This window comes from Equus caballus, chromosome 9 (assembly GCF_041296265.1).
Source record: "Equus caballus isolate H_3958 breed thoroughbred chromosome 9, TB-T2T, whole genome shotgun sequence".
NCBI classification, from domain to species: domain Eukaryota; kingdom Metazoa; phylum Chordata; class Mammalia; order Perissodactyla; family Equidae; genus Equus; species Equus caballus.
This window is the reverse complement of record NC_091692.1, coordinates 50,386,361-50,406,442: the sequence shown is the minus strand read 5'-3', so window position 1 is coordinate 50,406,442 and position 20,082 is coordinate 50,386,361. Positions and strand designations below refer to the sequence as shown.

The window sequence follows — 20,082 nt, the reverse complement described above, 5'->3', positions numbered from 1 at the left end:
TATAAATACTAAATAATACCGTGAAGACAAAGATCAAGGCGTTACCGTGTATTTGGAGCAATGCAGAAATAGAGCATACACTGTTGGTCGGCCAGCAGGATTCAGTTCCTTTCAAAGAACAGTTGTAGTAGCCTGTGGCTGGCTCTCAGAGTTCCGGTAGGGTGGTAGCAGAAGACTGCCTCTAGTGACAGTGCTACTCTTTTCAGAATCTAATGGAAGTTTTGGGCCCATTCCTCTAGAAAAACAGTAAGTAAACCATACAAAAGTTTTTACTTGAAACAGTTCCCTGTGAGTTAAGAATCTCTGATTAACAAAATATAATCCCAACCTAGTCAAAGCTTACCTGGACTCCTTCCAACTTGTCTAGTTTATCTGCCCTTAATCGTTCTACCACTCCTGTAATGGAATCGTGTGTACCCAAACTAAGCTCTACAAGTCTAGAACATATATGCTTTTACTCCAACGGTTTGTGATTTCCAACCTTTTTTTAACTAAAAATCCTTTCCCACTGATTTGAAATGCTACCTTTAACATAAAAACAAAATTTCCCAAATATACACTTGAATGTCGTCTGAATTTTTCTTGCATCGATCTATGTTGTTTACTCCTGATCCAATACCATAGTTTTTAGTTACAATAGCTTTATGGCATATTTTACAGTCTAGTAGGGGTAGTTCCTGTAATATTCAAGTTTTTCTTGATCAGTTTTTACATTATATTTTTCCTGATGGGTTTTCTAATCCATTTATCAATTTCAAACGTAGTATTGTGATTTTGTTTGGTAATGCATTGTTTATAAGTTAATTTGGGCGAGCAGTAACACTTTTCAATATTGTTTTCTCTTCAGAAAAATGGTAGAATTTTCCATCTATTTAGATAATCTTTTGCATCCTTCACTGAGGCTTTATTAGAAAACACAAGTTTGATTTACATAAAGTTGATTATTAACATTTAAATAGCAAAATAGAAATATTTAAATATTTGCCATATCTGTATCATATATGCATGTATACATATACACTTATGTGTGTATTTACTAATTTACTTTTTTTTTTATTCTCTTAGAACCATACAGACTTTTGACTGGTGTTGAGTACATTGTTGGAAGGAAAAACTGTGGCATTCTAATTGAAGATGATCAGTCAATCAGTCGAAATCATGCTGTGTTAACTGCTAACTTTTCTGTAACCAACCTGGTATGTTACTAATTTTATGTCACTAGCTTACTGTAAGGGGGTTGAAATCACAAATGATTACTTTGGTGCATCTGTAAGGGGAGTTCCTAGGACTTTTTACTTCATAAAGCTGTTAAGTTTATTTTTAATGTTAACACAATTAAATACTTAAATTTTGGTTGTGGTTCCAGTGGTATGTATTTATTTTGAAATTTGAAGTTTCTTTTCCAGTATTTTACTGTTTGTTTCAGTGATTTAGAAACTCAGAGGAAGCAGAGCATATTTACATTTATTTACTTAAACATTTATTGAGTGCTTACTGTGTGTGTCAGTCACTGTGGCAAGACTGGGAATAGAGCAGAGAATAAACTGTCACGACTTCTGCTTTAAAGAGTTTGTGTAGCCCTCTGAACACAGGTATTTCCTGTATAAGGTAGGTTTTCGTAATGAGAATTGATTTGTTTTATTAGGGAAAACAGATGTTGCTTATGCCTCACAGCTTCTTTGAATGACATTGGGTTTGTTTTGGTCACAACTTTGGGTGATGAAAAAGTAATACAAATATATAGAAGTAGCTGTGCTCATTATGGTGCTGGTGGTAATAGGAAAGAAAAGCCATTATTTTAAGCAAAGACTGCAGATCAGCAAATGCTGGATCTCTTGAGTAATATTTAGGCTTTGTGTGTCTTATTCTTTTAGGTACAGAAAAACACTGTTGAAATTCCTTAAAAAACAACAAAGCTGTTACTGCAAGTCACACATACTAGCCTTTTCTCATTGGACCAATTTTTACTATGTAATTTTGATAATTAAAAAAAAAAACCTAAGGAGAAGCTGTTATGTTATACATGAAACAAACTGTACAAAAGCAAGAATTAGCAAATGTGTGAAATTGAGGGGTCAGGAAAATCTCCACTGACTTAAAAAAATAAGGAAAATGTATGTTCTAAGGGGAGTGATCCTGGAGTTAGGAAATTTTCCATTAATTGCTAGTTGAGTGATTGTTCTCTGCAGGCAACCAAAACAATAACTGTATTACCTGCTGTGTTGGGAGGTTAGCCATCTATCTGTTGCCTATTCAAACAGTTGTCAGCCTTTTCTTTTGAAACTTTGTCTCCTGGGAATTGTATTTGCTGAGTGGTAAAAGACTTTCAATTATTTACTGATTTTCTTTTTCAGAGTCAAACGGATGAAATCCCTACATTGACAATAAAAGATAATTCTAAGTATGGTACCTTTGTTAATGAGGAAAAAATGCAGAATGGCCTTTCCTTAACTTTGAAGACAAGGGATAGAATTACTTTTGGAGTGTTTGAAAGTAAATTCAGGTAAGAGTTTTTTTTAATTGGCATTAGAAATGGACAGCTTTATTCGCATTAATCATATCCTCAAGGACAAGGATATTTATGGATCTTGAATTGAAAACAGTGTAATTTAGTTTCTTCTTAGCGCAGTAGTGAACTTTGTACCACATGTGGTTAGTGCATTTTGTTAATCATAGATAGTGACGAGAGTGAATGAGTTTGAGTTGAGTGGCCCCCGAGAACCTTGAGGTACGTTTGTTTGATTCACCATAGGTGAAAGTATAATGTTAGCTTTGATCCTTGCTTTTTCTTAATTTCAACTCAAGACCTAGAATGTGAAAATTTCATGTTAGAAAGTTTAATAATACATATTAATTAAAATAACAGCATGTGATGCGAACTTAAAGTTTAAAGTTCTATAAGTTGCCATCTCCATAACTATGATAATATAACTTTGTGTAACTTATTCTCATTTACAGAGTAGAGTATGAGCCTTTGGTTGCATGCTCTTCTTGTTTAGATGTCGCTGGGAAAACTGCTTTAAATCAAGCTGTATTGCAACTTGGAGGACTTACAGTAAATAATTGGACAGAAGAATGCACTCACCTTGTCATGATATCAGTTAAAGTTACCATTAAAGTAGGTTGAATGCCTTGTTATTATGTTAACATAAGTTCTGTGAAGTTAAGTGTACTCACCCTAGTATACACAGACATTTTTAAATTCATTTACTTTAAAACTATCTTGTAGATTTATATATGCCAGCTCCATGCCTTTGTATACCATTTAGTCTAGAATGGCTTTTCAGATAACTGTTTATTATCTGATACAAGCAAAAGCACATAAAATTATATTTTGGATTTTGATATAGCATTTAAGAAAATGATTTATGTTATCCTTTCACCAAGAAGTTTATTACAGTGCATAGTTTGTCTTCAGGCTAAAAGCCAAGTGACTGAGATCAGCTGCCAGTCTTCAAAGTTAGCATCTCTAGTCTCTTCTATCAAGTTGTCTTCCTCCAGATCCCCTCATGATTTCATGCTCTCTTATTTAGTTTTTTTTATTTGCTTTAAAGCCCTAATCACAAAGACTTTTTAAGTTATCGTAGTTTAATATTACTTTAACGTATCTTCACAATAAACAGCTGGTAGATATGTATCTTTAGAAGATGCTGGCTATTCATTAAAACAGTAATATGGTTTGGTATGTTTTCAGATTTTGCATCTTCATCAGATTTGGTTATATCCAAAGCTAATTAAAGAATGGCATTGGGAGGTGATGTGTCTCCTTTTAAGTGGGTTGACTATAGATATGTGGAGTTGTTTTGGGTTGATATCTATAGTGAAAAGCAGCACATATTTAGATTCCTTTATTAGGTGATACGAAATCCTTTCATATCTAATTTAATTAATTAGAATATTTATATTATAGCAAAAAGGCGTCATAAAGAAAGGCTTACTGCTCAGATTGAACCTCAAGTTAAGCTTTTATCTTGCAGGGGTTATCTGTGATCAAGGATCTTTTCATCTTTGCAAATTTATGAAATTGATTTATAAATTCAGCAGTGATTTGCATCCTGAGTACTAATTTATCCTAATAAACCCACAGATACTAGAGTCATAAATCAAAATGTCCATTTATTAGTTTACAGTAGAGATGCACCTTTTCAGAATATTTGTCTGTAGACTCCATCGTGGTCCCCTTAAGGATATCAGGGTCTTTGAGAAATGGAGTAGGTAATCTTGCCCTTGCTTGGTGGCTGTGAAATGAGAGCAAAGGCAGTTAGATGGTCTTGAGAGATGTTTTACCGAGTCTGTGACAGACCTGGAAACTAGCCTCCATTCACCAGAGTACACCCTGTCTCAGTGACTAGGATGCTAATGGCCCAGTGTATTAGTGAGTACTGATATAGACCATCACAGGCCTGCAGAGCAGTCCTCCTTTTTCAATATTTCTGACAAATCGTGCCAAAAAAGGAAACCTTGTCATATTATTTTTTTGGTAAATTTTCCAAAAGTACAGGTTAGTTTTATGTTTTTGAAATCATTGAGTGTTAGAAGTAAAAGGGAACTTAAAGAGCATTCAGTTCAATTTTCATTTTCTGGAAAAGAAACTGAGGTGTAGAGCAGTTAGTTGTATCCTTTGCCCAGCATCACATGCATTGGGGCTTACTCAGTCGGTTGTTGAATTGCACATTACTGCTTCATGCAAGAAGTCAGTTATTTTGTTCACATTCGAGGTTGGTGTCTTTCAGATTCCATTCTTGAGAGACACTCTAAAAAGCTTGCTCATATTTAGGTAGTACCCCGTTATTAGAAGCATACTTAATTTTTTAGTTGGATTATTTCCTAGAATTATGCTGAATCTTTATTTTCATTGCCAGTGGTGGTATTTTCTAATCTTTCTCAAATTTTATGGATATATCTTGTTTGAGGCTTATAGCTTAATTCACTTGCTATTTGAAGTTTCTTACCACTCCCCTTATATACTTATTTTGAGCTTTTACCCAACCCAGTTATTCATTTATTTCTTTCTTGAAGAGACTTTTTCCGTATTTACAGTCTATTTGAAAGGCTGAAAACATCTTATCTTTCATGTTTATCTCATGTCTTCTCTAGGGCAGTTGTTGTAGTTCCTCAATTCTAAGAGAACACTTTTTAACATTTTAATGTTTTTAAAATTGGAATGCACTTTAAAATTGACTTATATTTTATGTTGTATTATCTGTCTCCCCAAAGCAGTTTTTAAATTAATATTGTAATTAGTGGCTTCTTATATTCAGGATTATATAGGGATTTGTATACTAAAACTAAGCAGTGACTGAATACTGACTTCTATTTTATAGATTGTGGCAACCTTATAAATTTAAAGAGGTGAGAGGAAAGACAGGATATAAGAGCCCCTTTGTAGTGTATAACTTAAAACTTTTCTTTAAAAGAAGCTAGTATGTGTGTATTCACATTTTCTTCTTTTTAGACAATATGTGCACTCATTTGTGGACGTCCAATTGTAAAGCCAGAATACTTTACTGAATTTCTTAAAGCAGTTCAGTCCAAGAAACAGCCTCCACAAATTGAAAGGTATGTTGTGTATTTTAAATATAATAAAATATGACGTACAAAATATATGTGATGTATTGTGATGGCACTGATTTTATTTAGGTTACTTCCCTCTTTAATGACTGTTTCAGGATGTAATGCTATAGTTCACTTTTATTAATGACTTTTTGTTAGTATGTGAAGAAAAGTCCCCCAAATTCTTTGCTGGTTGTTTCTTATCTTAGTGAAACAAATGTTACATATGTGCCAATCTTTAAAGAAAAAAACTGAAGGACAGTAAATGGCACAGAGGGATAATCAATAGAGCACATGTTCCAGTGCCAAGCATCATGCACACGGGACCCCTGGAATTGTGTGGGGCAGCAACCCTATTCTGGAGCCACGTAGTTCCAGGCCAGAATATTAACAGCACTGTGGCCTTGGGAATGGAGCTTATTTCTTCTGAGTGTCAGTTACCTCCTTTGAAAAATGAGACTAATACCTGTACTGCTGAGTATTTAAGTATATAGCATTATTAGTATTAATATAAGTATTAGTTATTTTAAGTGACAGTATATACAAAGTCTGAGCACATTGCCTGGCATCATAATAGGTGCTTGTTAAAAGAAATGTTGCTAATTGCAGTGTCTGTGAAGATTCATGATAGCTTTATTTATTTTTTTGGATATTCAGCTAAATTTGTGAACCACCAGACTAAAGGATCTATCTACTGTATATATTGTATTAATGTTGTTTGAAGTAGTAAAGTATAGTTGAAGAGGAAGATGTTTGAAATTTTTTTTTCCCAGATTGCAAGTTAAAATGCTGGCAACTATAAAATGGTGGATGTTTTTGGTCAACTTAGCACAAGAGCATGCTTGCTTAAAATATATGTCAGTAGATTATAGTTTATATGGCATAATGGATTGACTATATATGTATATCGTCTTATCTCTGTAGGACAACTTTGAATATTTGAGGAGGTTTAAAAAATCTAAAATATTATGCAGGTTAAGTATTTTGTCACTAATTTTAAAATATTACTAGGTATTCCAAGCTGTTTTGCCCAATACAGGATTTCTAAGGGACTTTTTACACCTGATAATACATATACATACAAGTAACTGAAAATCAGATATTTCTCTTTGTTTTTAATTTTTACTTGGGAAGTTTATTGTATTTTATAATCTGGTTAACAGATAATGTAATGTTTTTGGACTCTCTGGAAAGAGATCCTCAGATTTTAAAATAGATTAATCTTAACCTTTTGAGTCCTAGAGCCCTGTGAGAACATGAAAGCACTGGTCTCTCCTCCAGAAACTTCAATTACGTACAACCAACTTGCGTCATCTTTCAAGAGAATCACATTTGCCCTTAAAGCCTATTTATAAACTTCCCTAGGGGAGTTGATAAATTCTATAAATAATGACCCTGTTTACAGATGATAAACCATTGTTAATTCTAGATTATTTGGGAATGCAGGGGTCTGATAGGTTTTACTTCTGATGGTATGGTTTGTGGTCTTGGAGTTTTTAGAATTAGTCATTGATTCCTACTGATTGTTGAGATTCTCAGGTGTGTTTAACCCAGATCTGTTTTTGACTTTAGGTTTGGCATAATTTTTTTCTGTTTCTTCAATTAGTGACTGTATTAACTTAGATAGCTGCAATAAAACATCTCTACTATAAGATTGTTCAGTAACTCCTAATTCGGTATTAACCAGGAAAGACAATTACATTAGCCCATGTTTGATGATGGCAGCTGTAACCAAATTTTTAATATTATTTTAAAATATGTAGTTTTTTGCCTTAATAGATTCCTCTACCTATTGGGATCCATTTTGATATGCTTGTTGAAGATTTATTTCACTATGTGCTCAACTACTAAATTGAAAAAGGATTAAATTTAAAATATTAAATAGTAGTAGGATGGGTTACAAAAAGCATATGAAATAAATTGTGGTGGCTGTTTTATTACATAACTACCTCTTCCTTTAGTTCTGTAAAAGCATTATCACTAGTCCTGAATTTAAATTAGGCATACTAGAATGTTTTTACCTAACAAAAAGTTAGTCCTTTTAAGTGCAGTTATGTCTACATGTCTGCACTGTTACCAAGAGATAAGGTAAGACGGAGTTCAAGGTTCATTGCCTGATATGGTTTGTGATATCTCATTTTCCTATACTGTCACCAAAATACCAATGTGGATGAAGTCATCTTTAGAAGATTCTGTTTAAGAGGAGTATTTAATTTTTATAATCTATACTCTGATAAAGGAAGTTCATTAAACTACTGCGCATGTCTGAATATAAGGAAATGATCACTTAGAAAAGAGAAGGAGTTACTTTTTATTTGAATTTTTACAAAGTGCTCTCTCAATTACTTTATTTTAAACAGCTAGCATTTTTTTTGGAAAACATTGTTGGGAGAGAGAGTCTTTGCATTCATACAAAACTTGCGGGATATGCCAAGTATGCAGGGCCTGACCGTCCTATACCCAGGCCATTTCTCAGAGTTATGTTTGCCGTGAGAAACTTTGAGGGATGAGGTAATAATCTTCCCCTGACTAGGACAAAGAGCAGGCCTGCTTATAGCTTGTTATAAAACTGGTGGATTCCCAAGTTCAGTGTAACACAACTCACTGTGTATAACTCTCCTGGAACACAACTCTGGATGTACCTTTTCTGTAATCCCCTGGAACTTGGTTGGGGAGGAGACCTGCTTTAAACATACTGGCTTGCTGCTTTTTCTCCGACCCAGGAGTCTTGTGTCATTAGCTAGCATCCATGAAACAGGAACAGGGTAACTTATGTAGCTTGTATTCAAATCTCAGACCCAAAAGACACATTACCCTGAAACAGTCACAGTAAATGAAAGTTTAGGAAGCTTATAGAGTTGACCTTATGTAATCAATTAAAATTCAAGGCAAAGAAATTTAGCACATAGTAGAAATTTTTTCCTGAAGATATAACGTCGCATTTGCAAGTTGTGGGTATCAATATAATTCAAGCCTTTTAGAGATCACCAAAACAATGCAGTATCGTGAGTACTAGAAATCATGAACATTATGCCTACAGGACTAATGAAATAAACAGCTGTCCAGATGTTGGGCAAATAAATATTGTGTCTCTGAATACAGTTTTCAGGGCCAGAATTATACATGAATTCAGAAAAATTCTGTATTTGGAAAATCTTGGGACAGAAGTAAAGGTTAGATGAAATTTATTGAAGATCATGTAAAGACTTTAAAAGCTGTAAAATATATAGAAAAAAATGATTATTTCTATATTAATATTTTATAGATTTTGTGAATAATATATACCAGTTATAGCATAATAAAACATAAGTATTTTATTTGTAGCTCTTGAAGTTTCTATGTAAGTGTGCCAAAAGATGTTTTAATTTTTTCATTACAGAAATTGGAGATCACTTTATATTTGTGGTAGCCTTGTATTCAGACAGTGTCCTTCCAATGTAGGTCGTTGCTGAGTTAATTTACTGTTTTCCCATTTTCTTACTAGCTGTCAAATCACTAGAGCCTCAGAAATGCTTTGCAACTTCTAGAATGTAATGCTTCAGAAATAATTGATTTTTAATTGTATTTTCTTCACATTTGTCACTAGTCTCGTCTTTCTTGTTCTCATGCTTACATTGTTAATAAGAAAAAGGCTTGTCTAGGTATATGAAGTTCCAGAACATAGTTTATTATTTATCACTGTATTATCAATCATCTATTATATCATATATATGTAAATGTATCTATACACAGCTCTAACATTTGGTTAGATTCTTGTTAATATAGTAATGTATTTTTTTTTTCAGGATCAGTCTTACTGAGTATTGGGGCTCAAAGAAAACCAAACTACATTTTTCCAACCCCAGAATTTTAATATTCAAAATCTATATTGAGGGGGGCTGGCCCCGTGGCCGAGTGGTTAAGTTCGCGCGCTCCGCTGCAGGCGGCCCAGTGTTTCGTTGGTTCGAATCCTGGGCGCGGACATGGCACTGCTCATCAGACCACACTGAGGCAGCATCCCACATGCCACAACTAGAAGAACACACAACGAAGAATACACAACTATGTACCGGGGGGCTTTGGGGAGAAAAAGGAAAAAATAAAATCTTTAAAAAAAAAAAAAAAAATCTATATTGAGGGAATTGAGAGATGTTTCTACTTTTTGTCTAATTTTAATTCATTAGGTGAAATTTTTATTTGTATTTTATACTACCAATTTATTTACTATCAAATATTTATTGAATGCCTACCATGAACCAGGCAAGATAGACTTGAGGATATAATGATGAGCTGAAAAGCATTACATTTTCTGCCTTCATGGCACTTAGTGGAGGAATCAAACATTAAAGGATCACACAAGTGAAAGCTGGAACTCTTGTAGTGCCATTAAGGAGAGCTAAGGGAATTCTTTAGGAACCTGGCTCAGGATATAACAAATGTTCAGTCTTCATTGAACTAAACTACAATTAACTGCTCTCTGGACACAGTAAACTATCATCTGTGGAAAAATTGAGAATGATCATGCGAATAACGCAGAGCTGTAGATAATTTAAAAATCATATTTTAGTGTCAGTAGAAAGCAGTAAGAATCTTACATCTACTCAGTCATATGTATGTGTTAAACATTTACATACCACTTTTGTCTGAGACTGGGTCTGTAATCTAGTGTTGTTACATTGGTATGTAGACTAATTTGTAAACTAGCCATTTGTATGTAAGTGGAGTGTTAGTTGCCTTTTACACTAAAAGAAGTGTAAGATATGGGAGATTTTTTGTTAAAAGGGAGAAAGGATGAAGTGTGTTTGAAGAGAGATTAAAAATTTATCCTGGGGCCAGCCCAGTGGCGCAGCAGTTAAGTGTACACGTTCCACTTCAGCGGCCCAGGGTTTGCCGGTTCCCGGGTATGGACATGGCACTGCTTGGCAAGCCATGCTGTGGTAGGCGTCCCACATAGAAAGTAGAGTAAGAGGCACTCAGATGTTAGCTCAGGGCCAGTCCTCCTCAGCAAAAAGAGGAGAATTGGCAGCACGTTAGCTCAGGGCTAATCTTCCTCAAAAGCAAAACAAAACAAAACAAAAAAACAAAAACAAAAGAAGTTTTGACATAGTTTAATGGTATTATGGAAATTAAGCCTCTTTAGTGTCTAGATAGCTGGTCCATTTAGAAATCTAGTAGTATACATACAGAGTAATATATAATTGGAATATACCTTAATTTTTTTTTTACAGTTTTTACCCACCTATTGATGAACCAGCTATTGGAAGTAAAAATATTGATCTGTCAGGACGACAGGAAAGAAAACAAATCTTCAAAGGGAAAACATTTGTATTTCTAAATGCCAAGCAGGTAATGTTATAAGCTAAATTTTCCTAAAGTAAACATTATAAGCTAGGATAAATTATTACTGTTATCAATAGTTGTTAATGCAGTTTCTTTCAGGATTTTGTGGAGAAGTGTGAAGTGGAATAAAAAACTGCCCAGGCATCAGAACCTGCCCAGTGTTCAAGTATATGATTGTGTTATTTCTAATGTCTGTTAATTGGCCTATTACTTAAGTATATATAAATGTGTAAGTGGGTGGGGGGGGCACAGAAAATGTTTAAGTCCTTACTTGTTCTGATAGTAAACAACTGTTGATTGTCTCCTGTGTGCTGAAATGAGAATTCCAGAAGTTTATGTTGTAGTTGGAAAAATCATGCAAGTAAGCCCAAAGTTAGAATACTGTGTGATGAGTTGCTGCAGACAATGTAATGATTCCAGGGCTGCAGAAATACCTGGTAAACTAGGCATTTTCTCAGAGTAGAGGCTCAGGTTGTCCTCTCAAGAAGTAGAACCAATTCTACTTTTATGTTGCTTCCCAGATCAGATTCTTAGAATTTAAAAAATGTACTCAAGAAACTAATTGTGGGGGCCGGCCTGGTGGTGCAGCAGTTAAGTTCGCACATTCTAATTTGGTGGGCCACGTTCGGATTTGGTGGCTGGTTCGGATCCTGGGTGCAGACCTACACACTGCTTGTCAAGCCACGCTGTGGCAGGCATCCCACATAAAATAGAGGAAGATGGGCACAGAGGTTAGCTCAGGGCCAGTCTTCCTCAGCAAAAAAGAGGAGGATTGGCAGTGGATGTTAGCTCAGGGCTGATCTTCCTCAAAAAAAAAAAGAAAAGAAAAAATTAATTGTGGCTATTTTATTTCTTTTTCTTTCCATTTTAGCATAAAAAATTAAGTTCAGCAGTTGTTTTTGGAGGAGGAGATGCTAGGTTGATAACAGAAAAAAATGAAGAAGAAGATAGTTTCTTTTCAGCTCCGGGAACTTGTGTTGTTGATGTAGGAATAACAGATTCACAGAACTTAATTCCTGACTCTCAGAAAAAATGGATTCATTCAATTATGGATATGCTCCAAAGGTATAGAATTATTCTTTGTTAGTAAAAAAATAAGCAAGTAGGTGATTTTATATCTAAGTTGTTGCACTCCACATAGCAATGTAAAAGTATATATAAGAATTATAAAGATTTTATAATGTCTGGTACTTGAAAATTTATTATGACTTAGTATGTTAGAAATAGAATATCTTTATTCATGACAATTTTACCTCAATATTTATTTTTTGCTGCTTTTTTGTTACTTTAATAGAATTTGTAGAATTTACCTCTAAATTAATAAAGTAGTATTTGTTTTTCTGTAGAACATGTAACGGTTGAGAAAGTTAAAACTCAAATGTAAAATTTTTTCTGAAACTGCCTAGAGCTGAAATGTATTTGTCTTTTGATGATTATTAGCCATTAAAAATGCATATAAAATTTTTTATCTATCTTATATAGGCCATTATGGGAAAGTGGGAAAAAATATCAGCTATCTCAGAATAGTATTTGTAGTGGAGAGGGAGAGTGTGAGAGTGCTAAATCAAGGGATTTTTTCCCAGACTCTTTGTTGGTGTTAATAGTCTTAGCAATGTTGAAACCAAAATGTATTGTAAAAATATCAAGCTTGGCAGTCATTTGACTAAATTTCTTTCACCTAACAAAAAGTGAGGGCCTAGGGCATTTATATGCCGAAAAAGTCCGTAGCTAGCTCCCCACAATATTCATTTTTCCTGTCCCAGGAGTTCTGACCAGGGAGATTTTTTTTTCCTTTTCTTTTTTCCTTTTTTGCTGAAGTAAAAAGTAAAATTTCAGTCATCTGTCCCATGTATCTTTTACTTAAATGGAGATGTATTAGCTGCTATGAAAAGAAAATCCCTGTGTAACAAAAACCATTTTACTACTACAGCCAAAATTTACTGTGGTTCTAGTATGTTTTAGGCACTGGGAGTACAATGGTAAACAAGATAGCCATGGTCCCTGCTACTATTGGAGCTTACTTCTAGAGGGAAAGACAGATAAAGAAAGGTAAACAGATAATTACAAATGTGTATAAAGGAAGCAGAATAACAGGGTAGACGGGAGAAGTTTATTCTAAATAGAAAAGGCCTCTTCGAGGCAACATTTTACCTAAGGCTAGTTTTTCAGAGAGCCAGGCAGAACAGCAGCAATAATAGCTACACTTATGTAATACCATATAGTAGGTCCTGTTCTGAGAGTTTTACGTATGTAAAGACATTTAATCCTCACACAACCCTATGTATTATTTACTGTTAAGATCCCCATTGTGCAGATAGGGCACAAGGGGGTTTCAGTAGAACACAGGGAGTGAGCATGGGAGCCAGGATGTGAACCCAGGGAGTGTAGTTCCAGAGTCTGTGCTCTTCACCATTACGTCTCACTGCCTTTCATATACAGAGATCCCAAGGTAAGAAAATAGCTGGAGTGGGAGATTGCTCAGAGGCTGTGCCTTGATCATGAGGGGACATTTGGGTCTGTGGTCTTTGGCCCCTGTTACAGTTTGGTTTTGGAGGGAGGAAAATTTTTCGGTTTGGGAAAGACTGTCACTTAAAATAACAACTCTCCACTTAGTCCAAGCCCTTGATGGCCATTGAAGGTGCAGTTTATATCAAGCAAGTGGCCAGTAAAACCAGCTATTGATTGAATTTCAGACAACAGGGCAACACTGGGATTGGTGCTGTATTGATTAGATGTCAGAAGTGGGTATAGGATGTCAGTGGTTAAGATTAAATATCTTCTGAAGAAGGATAGAAGTCAGTACATCCCTGAACTATAGTAAATAGCACACATTCATTTTGTTCACTAATTATGTAATTAGTTCTTTTTAATTTTGTAATGTGTCTGAGAATCTGCCCCCCCAAAATACAAGCTAGATCCTTAAAAACAACCTACCTTACTGTATTGTATCCCCTAGCCCAGTTTCCCCCTACATGGGATAACTATCATCCTGATTCCTGTGCTTATCATTTACTTGCTTTCTTTTATATATAGTTTTATTGCTTGTTTATGTATTCCTAAAATGCGTGTGTGTGTTTGTGTGTGTGCGTGTGTACTTTTTAGTTGATTTAACTTTATATTATGGTCATCATGCTACATGTAATCTTTGGAGATTTTTCTCAATGTTATATTGCCAATATGAATTCATCTGTTTTGTTGCATGTTGCTGTAATTTGTTTGTTTTGATGGTTTCATTGTGTGAATATATGACACTTTGTTCGTTCACTCCCCATTGAAAAAAAATCTTGTTTCCAGATTTTTATTATTGTAAACACTGCTAGCAAGATTATTTTTGTATGTTTCCTGTTGGTACTTGTGCAGGATTTTATTTAGGGTATATTACCAGAGTTAGACCTGCTGGATCATAGGTTATGTGAATGCTCAACTTTAGGAGGTAGTATCAAACTGTTTTCCATTTTATACTCCCACCCACATTAATATGAGAGATCAAGTTAGATGCACATCATTTTCAGCACTTTATCATTTTTGCCAAATGAATGGATATATAATCATATCTTGTCATTTTGATTTGTATTTCCTTGATCACCAGTGATGCTTAACATTTCTTCAAACATTTGTTGAACGTTTTTCCTCTTTTGTAAAATAGCTGTTCATGTCTCCTGCTCAATTTTCTATTGGGATAATTGTATTCTTTTTTTTTGATACAGATTTCTACAGTTTTATGTGTTATCCTCATGTGTGTGTTTATATTTAGTTCTATACAGTTTTATCACATGTGTAGGTTCATGTATTCACCACTGTGGTCAAGATACAGAGCAGTTCCATCACCACAAGGATCTCTCATGTTGTAATTTTATAACCACACCCACCTCCCACTCCCTGTCCCTGGCAACCGCTAATTTGTTCTCCATTTCTAAAAATTTTATCATTTAAAAAAAATGTTATATAAATGAAATCATAAGCATATAACCTTTTAGGATTGTCTTTTTCACTCAGTATAATGCCTTGGAGATTCGTCTAAGTTGTGTGTATCAATAGTTCATCTTTTTTTATTGCTGAGTAGTATTCCATGGTATGACTGTACTACAGTTTGTTGAGTCATTTGCCTATTGAAGGACGTCTGCGTTTTTCCAGTTTTTGTTACAGATAAAGCTACTGTGAACATTCATGTACAGGTTTCTATGTGAACATAAGTTTTTATTTCTCTGGGTTAAATGCCCAAGAGTACAGTTCCTGGATTCTATGGTAATTGCATATTTGTGTGTTCTTCTTTTTGATTTGTTAAGTATTCTTTTTATATCCTTGATGTTAATCCTTTTGTCAGTTATATGTATTGCGGAATCTGTTACCACTTTGTAACTTTTTACTGTGTTGAATGAAAACACTTAATTTTAGTAGACTAAATATTAAGTCTTTTATTTCAGTCAGTGCTTTTGTATTTTGTTTAAGAAATCTTTTTCTGTTCCCAAATCAAAAAGATATTCACCTGTATTTTTTTACTAACTTTTTACTAGTATTTAATGTTTGTTTTTGAAATTTGTTTTTAGTCTATCTAGAATTGATTCTGTTTTATACCAGAGTTCCATACATGCATAAGAATGTTTTTGGCTTTATTCTGTTACATTGATCAATATGTCTATCCTTGTACCAACACCAGATTTACCACTTTGTCTTCCTTCATTACTATAACTTTAAGTCCTTATATCTAATAGGACAAATCTCTTTCTGCTCTTCTTCAGACGCATCCTGGCTATTGTTGGCTCTTTATTTTTCCATATACATTTTAGAATCATCTTTTCACAAACCTTGTTGGGATTTTGATTAGGAATTCCATTGAGTCTACAAATCAATTTGGAGAGAATTAACAGTATTTATAATTTCTCTGTAGAGATCTTGAATACCTTTTATTAGACGTATTCCTAGGTTACTACATATTCTCTGGTAGATATTGTACTTCTGATAGGTATAATATAAACATATGATATTGTCTGTTTAATTGTATTTTCTAGTGGTTTACTATTGATAATATACAAATTTAGCTGACATTTAAATATTAATCTTATATCCTGCCACTTTCCTAGACTTACCTTTTATTTCTAATTTATCTGTAGTCTTTTTTTGTATAAATCATATCATCTGTAAATAATGTTTCTATCTCCTTTTTTTATTTTAAGGAAGATTAGCCCTGAGCTAACTACTGCCAATCCTCCCCTTTTTGCTGAGGAAGACTGGCTCTGAGCTAACATCCGTGCCCATCTTCCTCTACTTTATATGTGGGACGCCTACCACAGCATGGCTTTTGCCAAGCAGTGCCATGTCCGCACCCAGGATCCGAACTGGCGAACCCCGGGCCGCCCAGAAGCGGAACGTGCGCACTTAACTGCTGCGCCACCGGGTCGGCCCCCTCTATCCTCCTTTTTAATCCTATGCCTTTGATACCCCTCTCTTTCTTTTTCTGTCTCTCTTTCTTTGTTTTGTACCAGCTGGGAGCTCTAGAGCAGTGTGGAATGGAAGTGGTGTTAGTAGCCACATTCATCTCATTATTGACTTTAGAAGGAATGCTCCCAATGTTTCCCCATTTAAGATGATGTAATGTCTGTATAACATTATTAAATATGTATTTAAAATGTTTTTATTTTATATAGCTCATCTTTATAATTAATTTTCATAGTATAATTACAATTTCAAGAACAGTAGGGTAATACAATATCAATTTTGAGTTGCGTGAATTTTAAGTAGGTATATGTGATCACTTGGTTGTAATATTTCAAGTCTTTTCTTAGCATAATATTATTATAATTGCACATAGTTGAGCTTTATTTAAGTTAACCCAATGCATACAGAAAACAAATGTTAAGCATTTGAAACACCTTTTAGACTACTGCAACCAGTTAAGATACCTTTATAATAAACGTTAAGTTTTCTAGCTCTTAAAATTTGAGGTGTAGTTTCTATACTGTGTTATTATTAAATTGTATTAATTATCTTTGTTTTATAAGATAAGTCATTAGTCACATTATAAAATGACATAAGTTCACCATAAGATTCCTTTAATAAAATTCCTTAATACGTGTAAATTTGGTAAAATCATTTGATTTACTAAACTTAAAATTATAGCACATGTATAGATGTAGCTTATATACGGTTCTTCGGACTTTTTTCTCACCTTCCCCTTCTCCCCTCTTCTTTCTCTTAAGTTTTATCTTAGGATTCCAGTAATCATAGATTTGCTTATAAAAATCTGTTTTATTGTTTCGTTTGGGTATTAGTGTTTTCTTCTTATTCTGAAAATTATAGACTTTTAATACTGGAAGGGTCTGTATCCTTTTCTCTAGACCTTTATTTTACAAATGAAATCCCTGAGTTACTAGAAGGTGGTGAACTTGCTCAATGTAATGTTGCTCCAGTGAGTAAGCTAGTACTCTGTTTTTGAAATTCTCTCCATACCATAAAATGGCAGTATCTCTTTAGAGGAAAAAAAAAAGATATATTCATTTTGACATCATCTTAATAAAAGTTGTTAGTTTTAATACATTATCATACTTAAACTATTTTATTCTAATAGGCAGGGTCTCAGACCTATTCCTGAAGCAGAGCTTGGATTGGCAGTTATTTTCATGACTACAGAGAATTACTGTGATCCTCAGGGCCAGCCCAGTACAGGTAATTAAAGCATTATTTTATTGATTCTTTAGCAGCTTTATTTGTTATGTAAATTGATGATAGGCTGTATGCACATTGCTCGATACTTGCCAGGGGTAACCATTTTCACCATATTTTAAAACTCATCTATTTGTCCATTCATTCATTCATTTATTTGATAAATATTTGTGGCTGCCTTGTACTAGGCACTGTTCTAAGTGCTGAAGGTACAGTGAGACAAAGTACACAAGATACCTATTATTCTAAAGGTCAGGATTCAGACAGTTAACAACCAAACACACACATCTTATAAGTTCTCTTAGGGCCAAGTACTAAGAGAAAGCTAAAACAGGGTGATGCAATAGTGACTGGGAGCAGGCTATTTTAGATTGGTGCTCAGAGAAGGTCTCACTGAGGACGTAATATTTGACCCCATGCATGCTGAATGACAAGAAAAGGCAGCCATGGGAGGATCTGGGTAGCAGAATTCCAAGTGAAAGGAACAGGTCACAATGGCATCTGCCTGGAGCATGGATTCCAGGGTTCCAAAATGGAAGTGAGCTTTCTATGAGTAGAAAGTTATTGTGGAGGTCCAGGTGAGAGAGAGCCTGGTGTCTTAGACCGGAGTGGTAATAGTGGATGGAGATGCAGAAAAATAAACAGATTCAGGATGTATTTTGGAATTGGACCCAGCAGAACTTGTCTGTGGAAGAATTAGAAACAACTTCTAGTTTTTTGGCATGAGTAACTGGTTGGGTGATGATGCCATTTACTGAGATGAAGAATGCATATTATAGTCATCTCAGTGTTGACTATCACAAAAGCCATTGTACTCAGAGGCAGCAACTATTACCCGCTTGTTATTTTCCCCTACTTTTCTTGAAAGTAAGCTGATGTTGCCATCGTGAAGATGGTTTATTTATTCTTTTTTACCTTAGATATTTTTATATTTGTTCTCTCCAGTAACTTTTCTCTTCTTTGCCTGGCTGTCAGAGTATCCATTCTATACTTTGTATACATTTATTTGCCTCCTGGCTTCTATCTATAGTTAGTTGTCAGCAGTTATTGGACTTCGGCTAAAAAATACAAGTTAGGACAGCACTACGTCGTTATACACTCCAGCAGGTATCATTCACATTATGGCCTACTGAATGGCATCTGTGGAGTTGGACAGTGTACCTCTTGACTAGCTATACTCTGCAACACAGGTTTTACAAATTAGGTAAGTGCTTAGCTAGATTTTGGAAGGAGTAAGCCCTTAGAGCCTAATGACCAGGAATTGATTAGATGTGTAGGTCATTAGTAATAATGATTGCTAATAATAACTGCTCTTTCTTGAGTTTGCAGAGACTTTACATATGTCATCAAAATTTAATCTGCAAAACAATCCTTTTAAGATAAATGATATCATGTACATTTTATAGATAAGGGAACTAACATACAGAAAGGTTAAGATTAGCCAAAGGTCACATAGCAAATAATTGGATTCAGATTGGCTCGTAAGTCAAAGCTGTTAGGATATTACACTGCAGTGCATATTTTGATGTGTTAAGTTTTGGGAAGTGATGGTGTAGAGGTAATGGGAGCAGATGTAACAGGATTGATGTCTCGTAAATTTGACAGGTTAGTATTTTAATATTTGCATAAGAATGTTTATTCATCTGATAGCTCTTCCATTTCCCACTGAGTACACTAAGTATGTTTCTGTCTGTACGTAGGTAACCTTCAAATACAGTTTTAAGTGATGGGGAAGTTTCCACCATGTTCAAATAACTTGTTTTGGTAGAATTGTGATATAATGAATATTTCCCCAAAATTTACGACTAGCATTCCCAGAATTTGTCCTTAAAGTGAAAAGCTAAAGACCAACTCTTCAGCCTTTCTTAGAGAATTACTTTAATGTGGATACCAAAGGAGAGCCATATTCTTGGAGAAGCTGTCTGTTAGAGACCTGCACAACCTTTAGAAATGGCATGTGCCAAAGATATTATTTTGTTGACAGTGGATTTCTTTTCTGTTACAGAAAAAAAAAAACCTATTAGTAATTTCAGATTTTAACAATATTACAAAAAATGTATTAAAAAAACAGAATTGTTGGGTCTAAGAGAGTAGCTCCCCTTGTCTCAGCCCCAATTTGGGAGAATTGGCCTTTGTTTCTGTTTTAGAAAACTAGTTCTCAACTATATATATATGCTTCAGAAACATTTTTTAAGGCAAATTCACGTTCTCTGTAGTTCAGAATATTCTGGGGTGCAGCCAAGTCATCTGGGTTTTGTTTTTTGGGTGTTTTTGGTTTGGTTTGATTAATGTTTAGCTCGTGTTTCTCATACAAACCCCAAGAACCACTGACTTAGAATATCTAGGGAAAGACTGAACTAGAGAGGAGTCCTCTTTTATAAATGTGGAGCAGGCACTCAGAGTACACAATTCAGTCATTTTTTATTCTTAGTAGACCTGAAATTTTCCCTCTCACAGCCGCTGCCCTATTTGAACCCTGCATGTCTTTCTTTCCTGAGGGCTGTTATAATTGCCCCGAGTAATGGTCCTGCCTCCGTATTCATCTCTACA

The 20,082-nt window shown here is 34.6% G+C and overlaps 1 protein-coding gene across 5 annotated transcripts in view; it reads left to right on the top strand.

Moving 5' to 3' along the window:
• Positions 1 to 20,082, top strand: part of NBN (nibrin) — a 45,443-nt gene that overhangs the window by 995 nt on the left and 24,366 nt on the right. For all 5 annotated transcript variants that reach the window (XM_023648665.2, XM_023648663.2, XM_014728036.3 and 2 more), the window contains exons 2-8: positions 1,066 to 1,196; positions 2,355 to 2,503; positions 2,959 to 3,118; positions 5,456 to 5,559; positions 10,761 to 10,878; positions 11,744 to 11,937; positions 17,438 to 17,535. In XM_023648665.2, the coding sequence (XP_023504433.1) occupies positions 1,066 to 1,196; positions 2,355 to 2,503; positions 2,959 to 3,118; positions 5,456 to 5,559; positions 10,761 to 10,878; positions 11,744 to 11,937; positions 17,438 to 17,535 (954 nt within the window). The remainder of the gene's footprint in view (positions 1 to 1,065; positions 1,197 to 2,354; positions 2,504 to 2,958; positions 3,119 to 5,455; positions 5,560 to 10,760; positions 10,879 to 11,743; positions 11,938 to 17,437; positions 17,536 to 20,082) is intronic.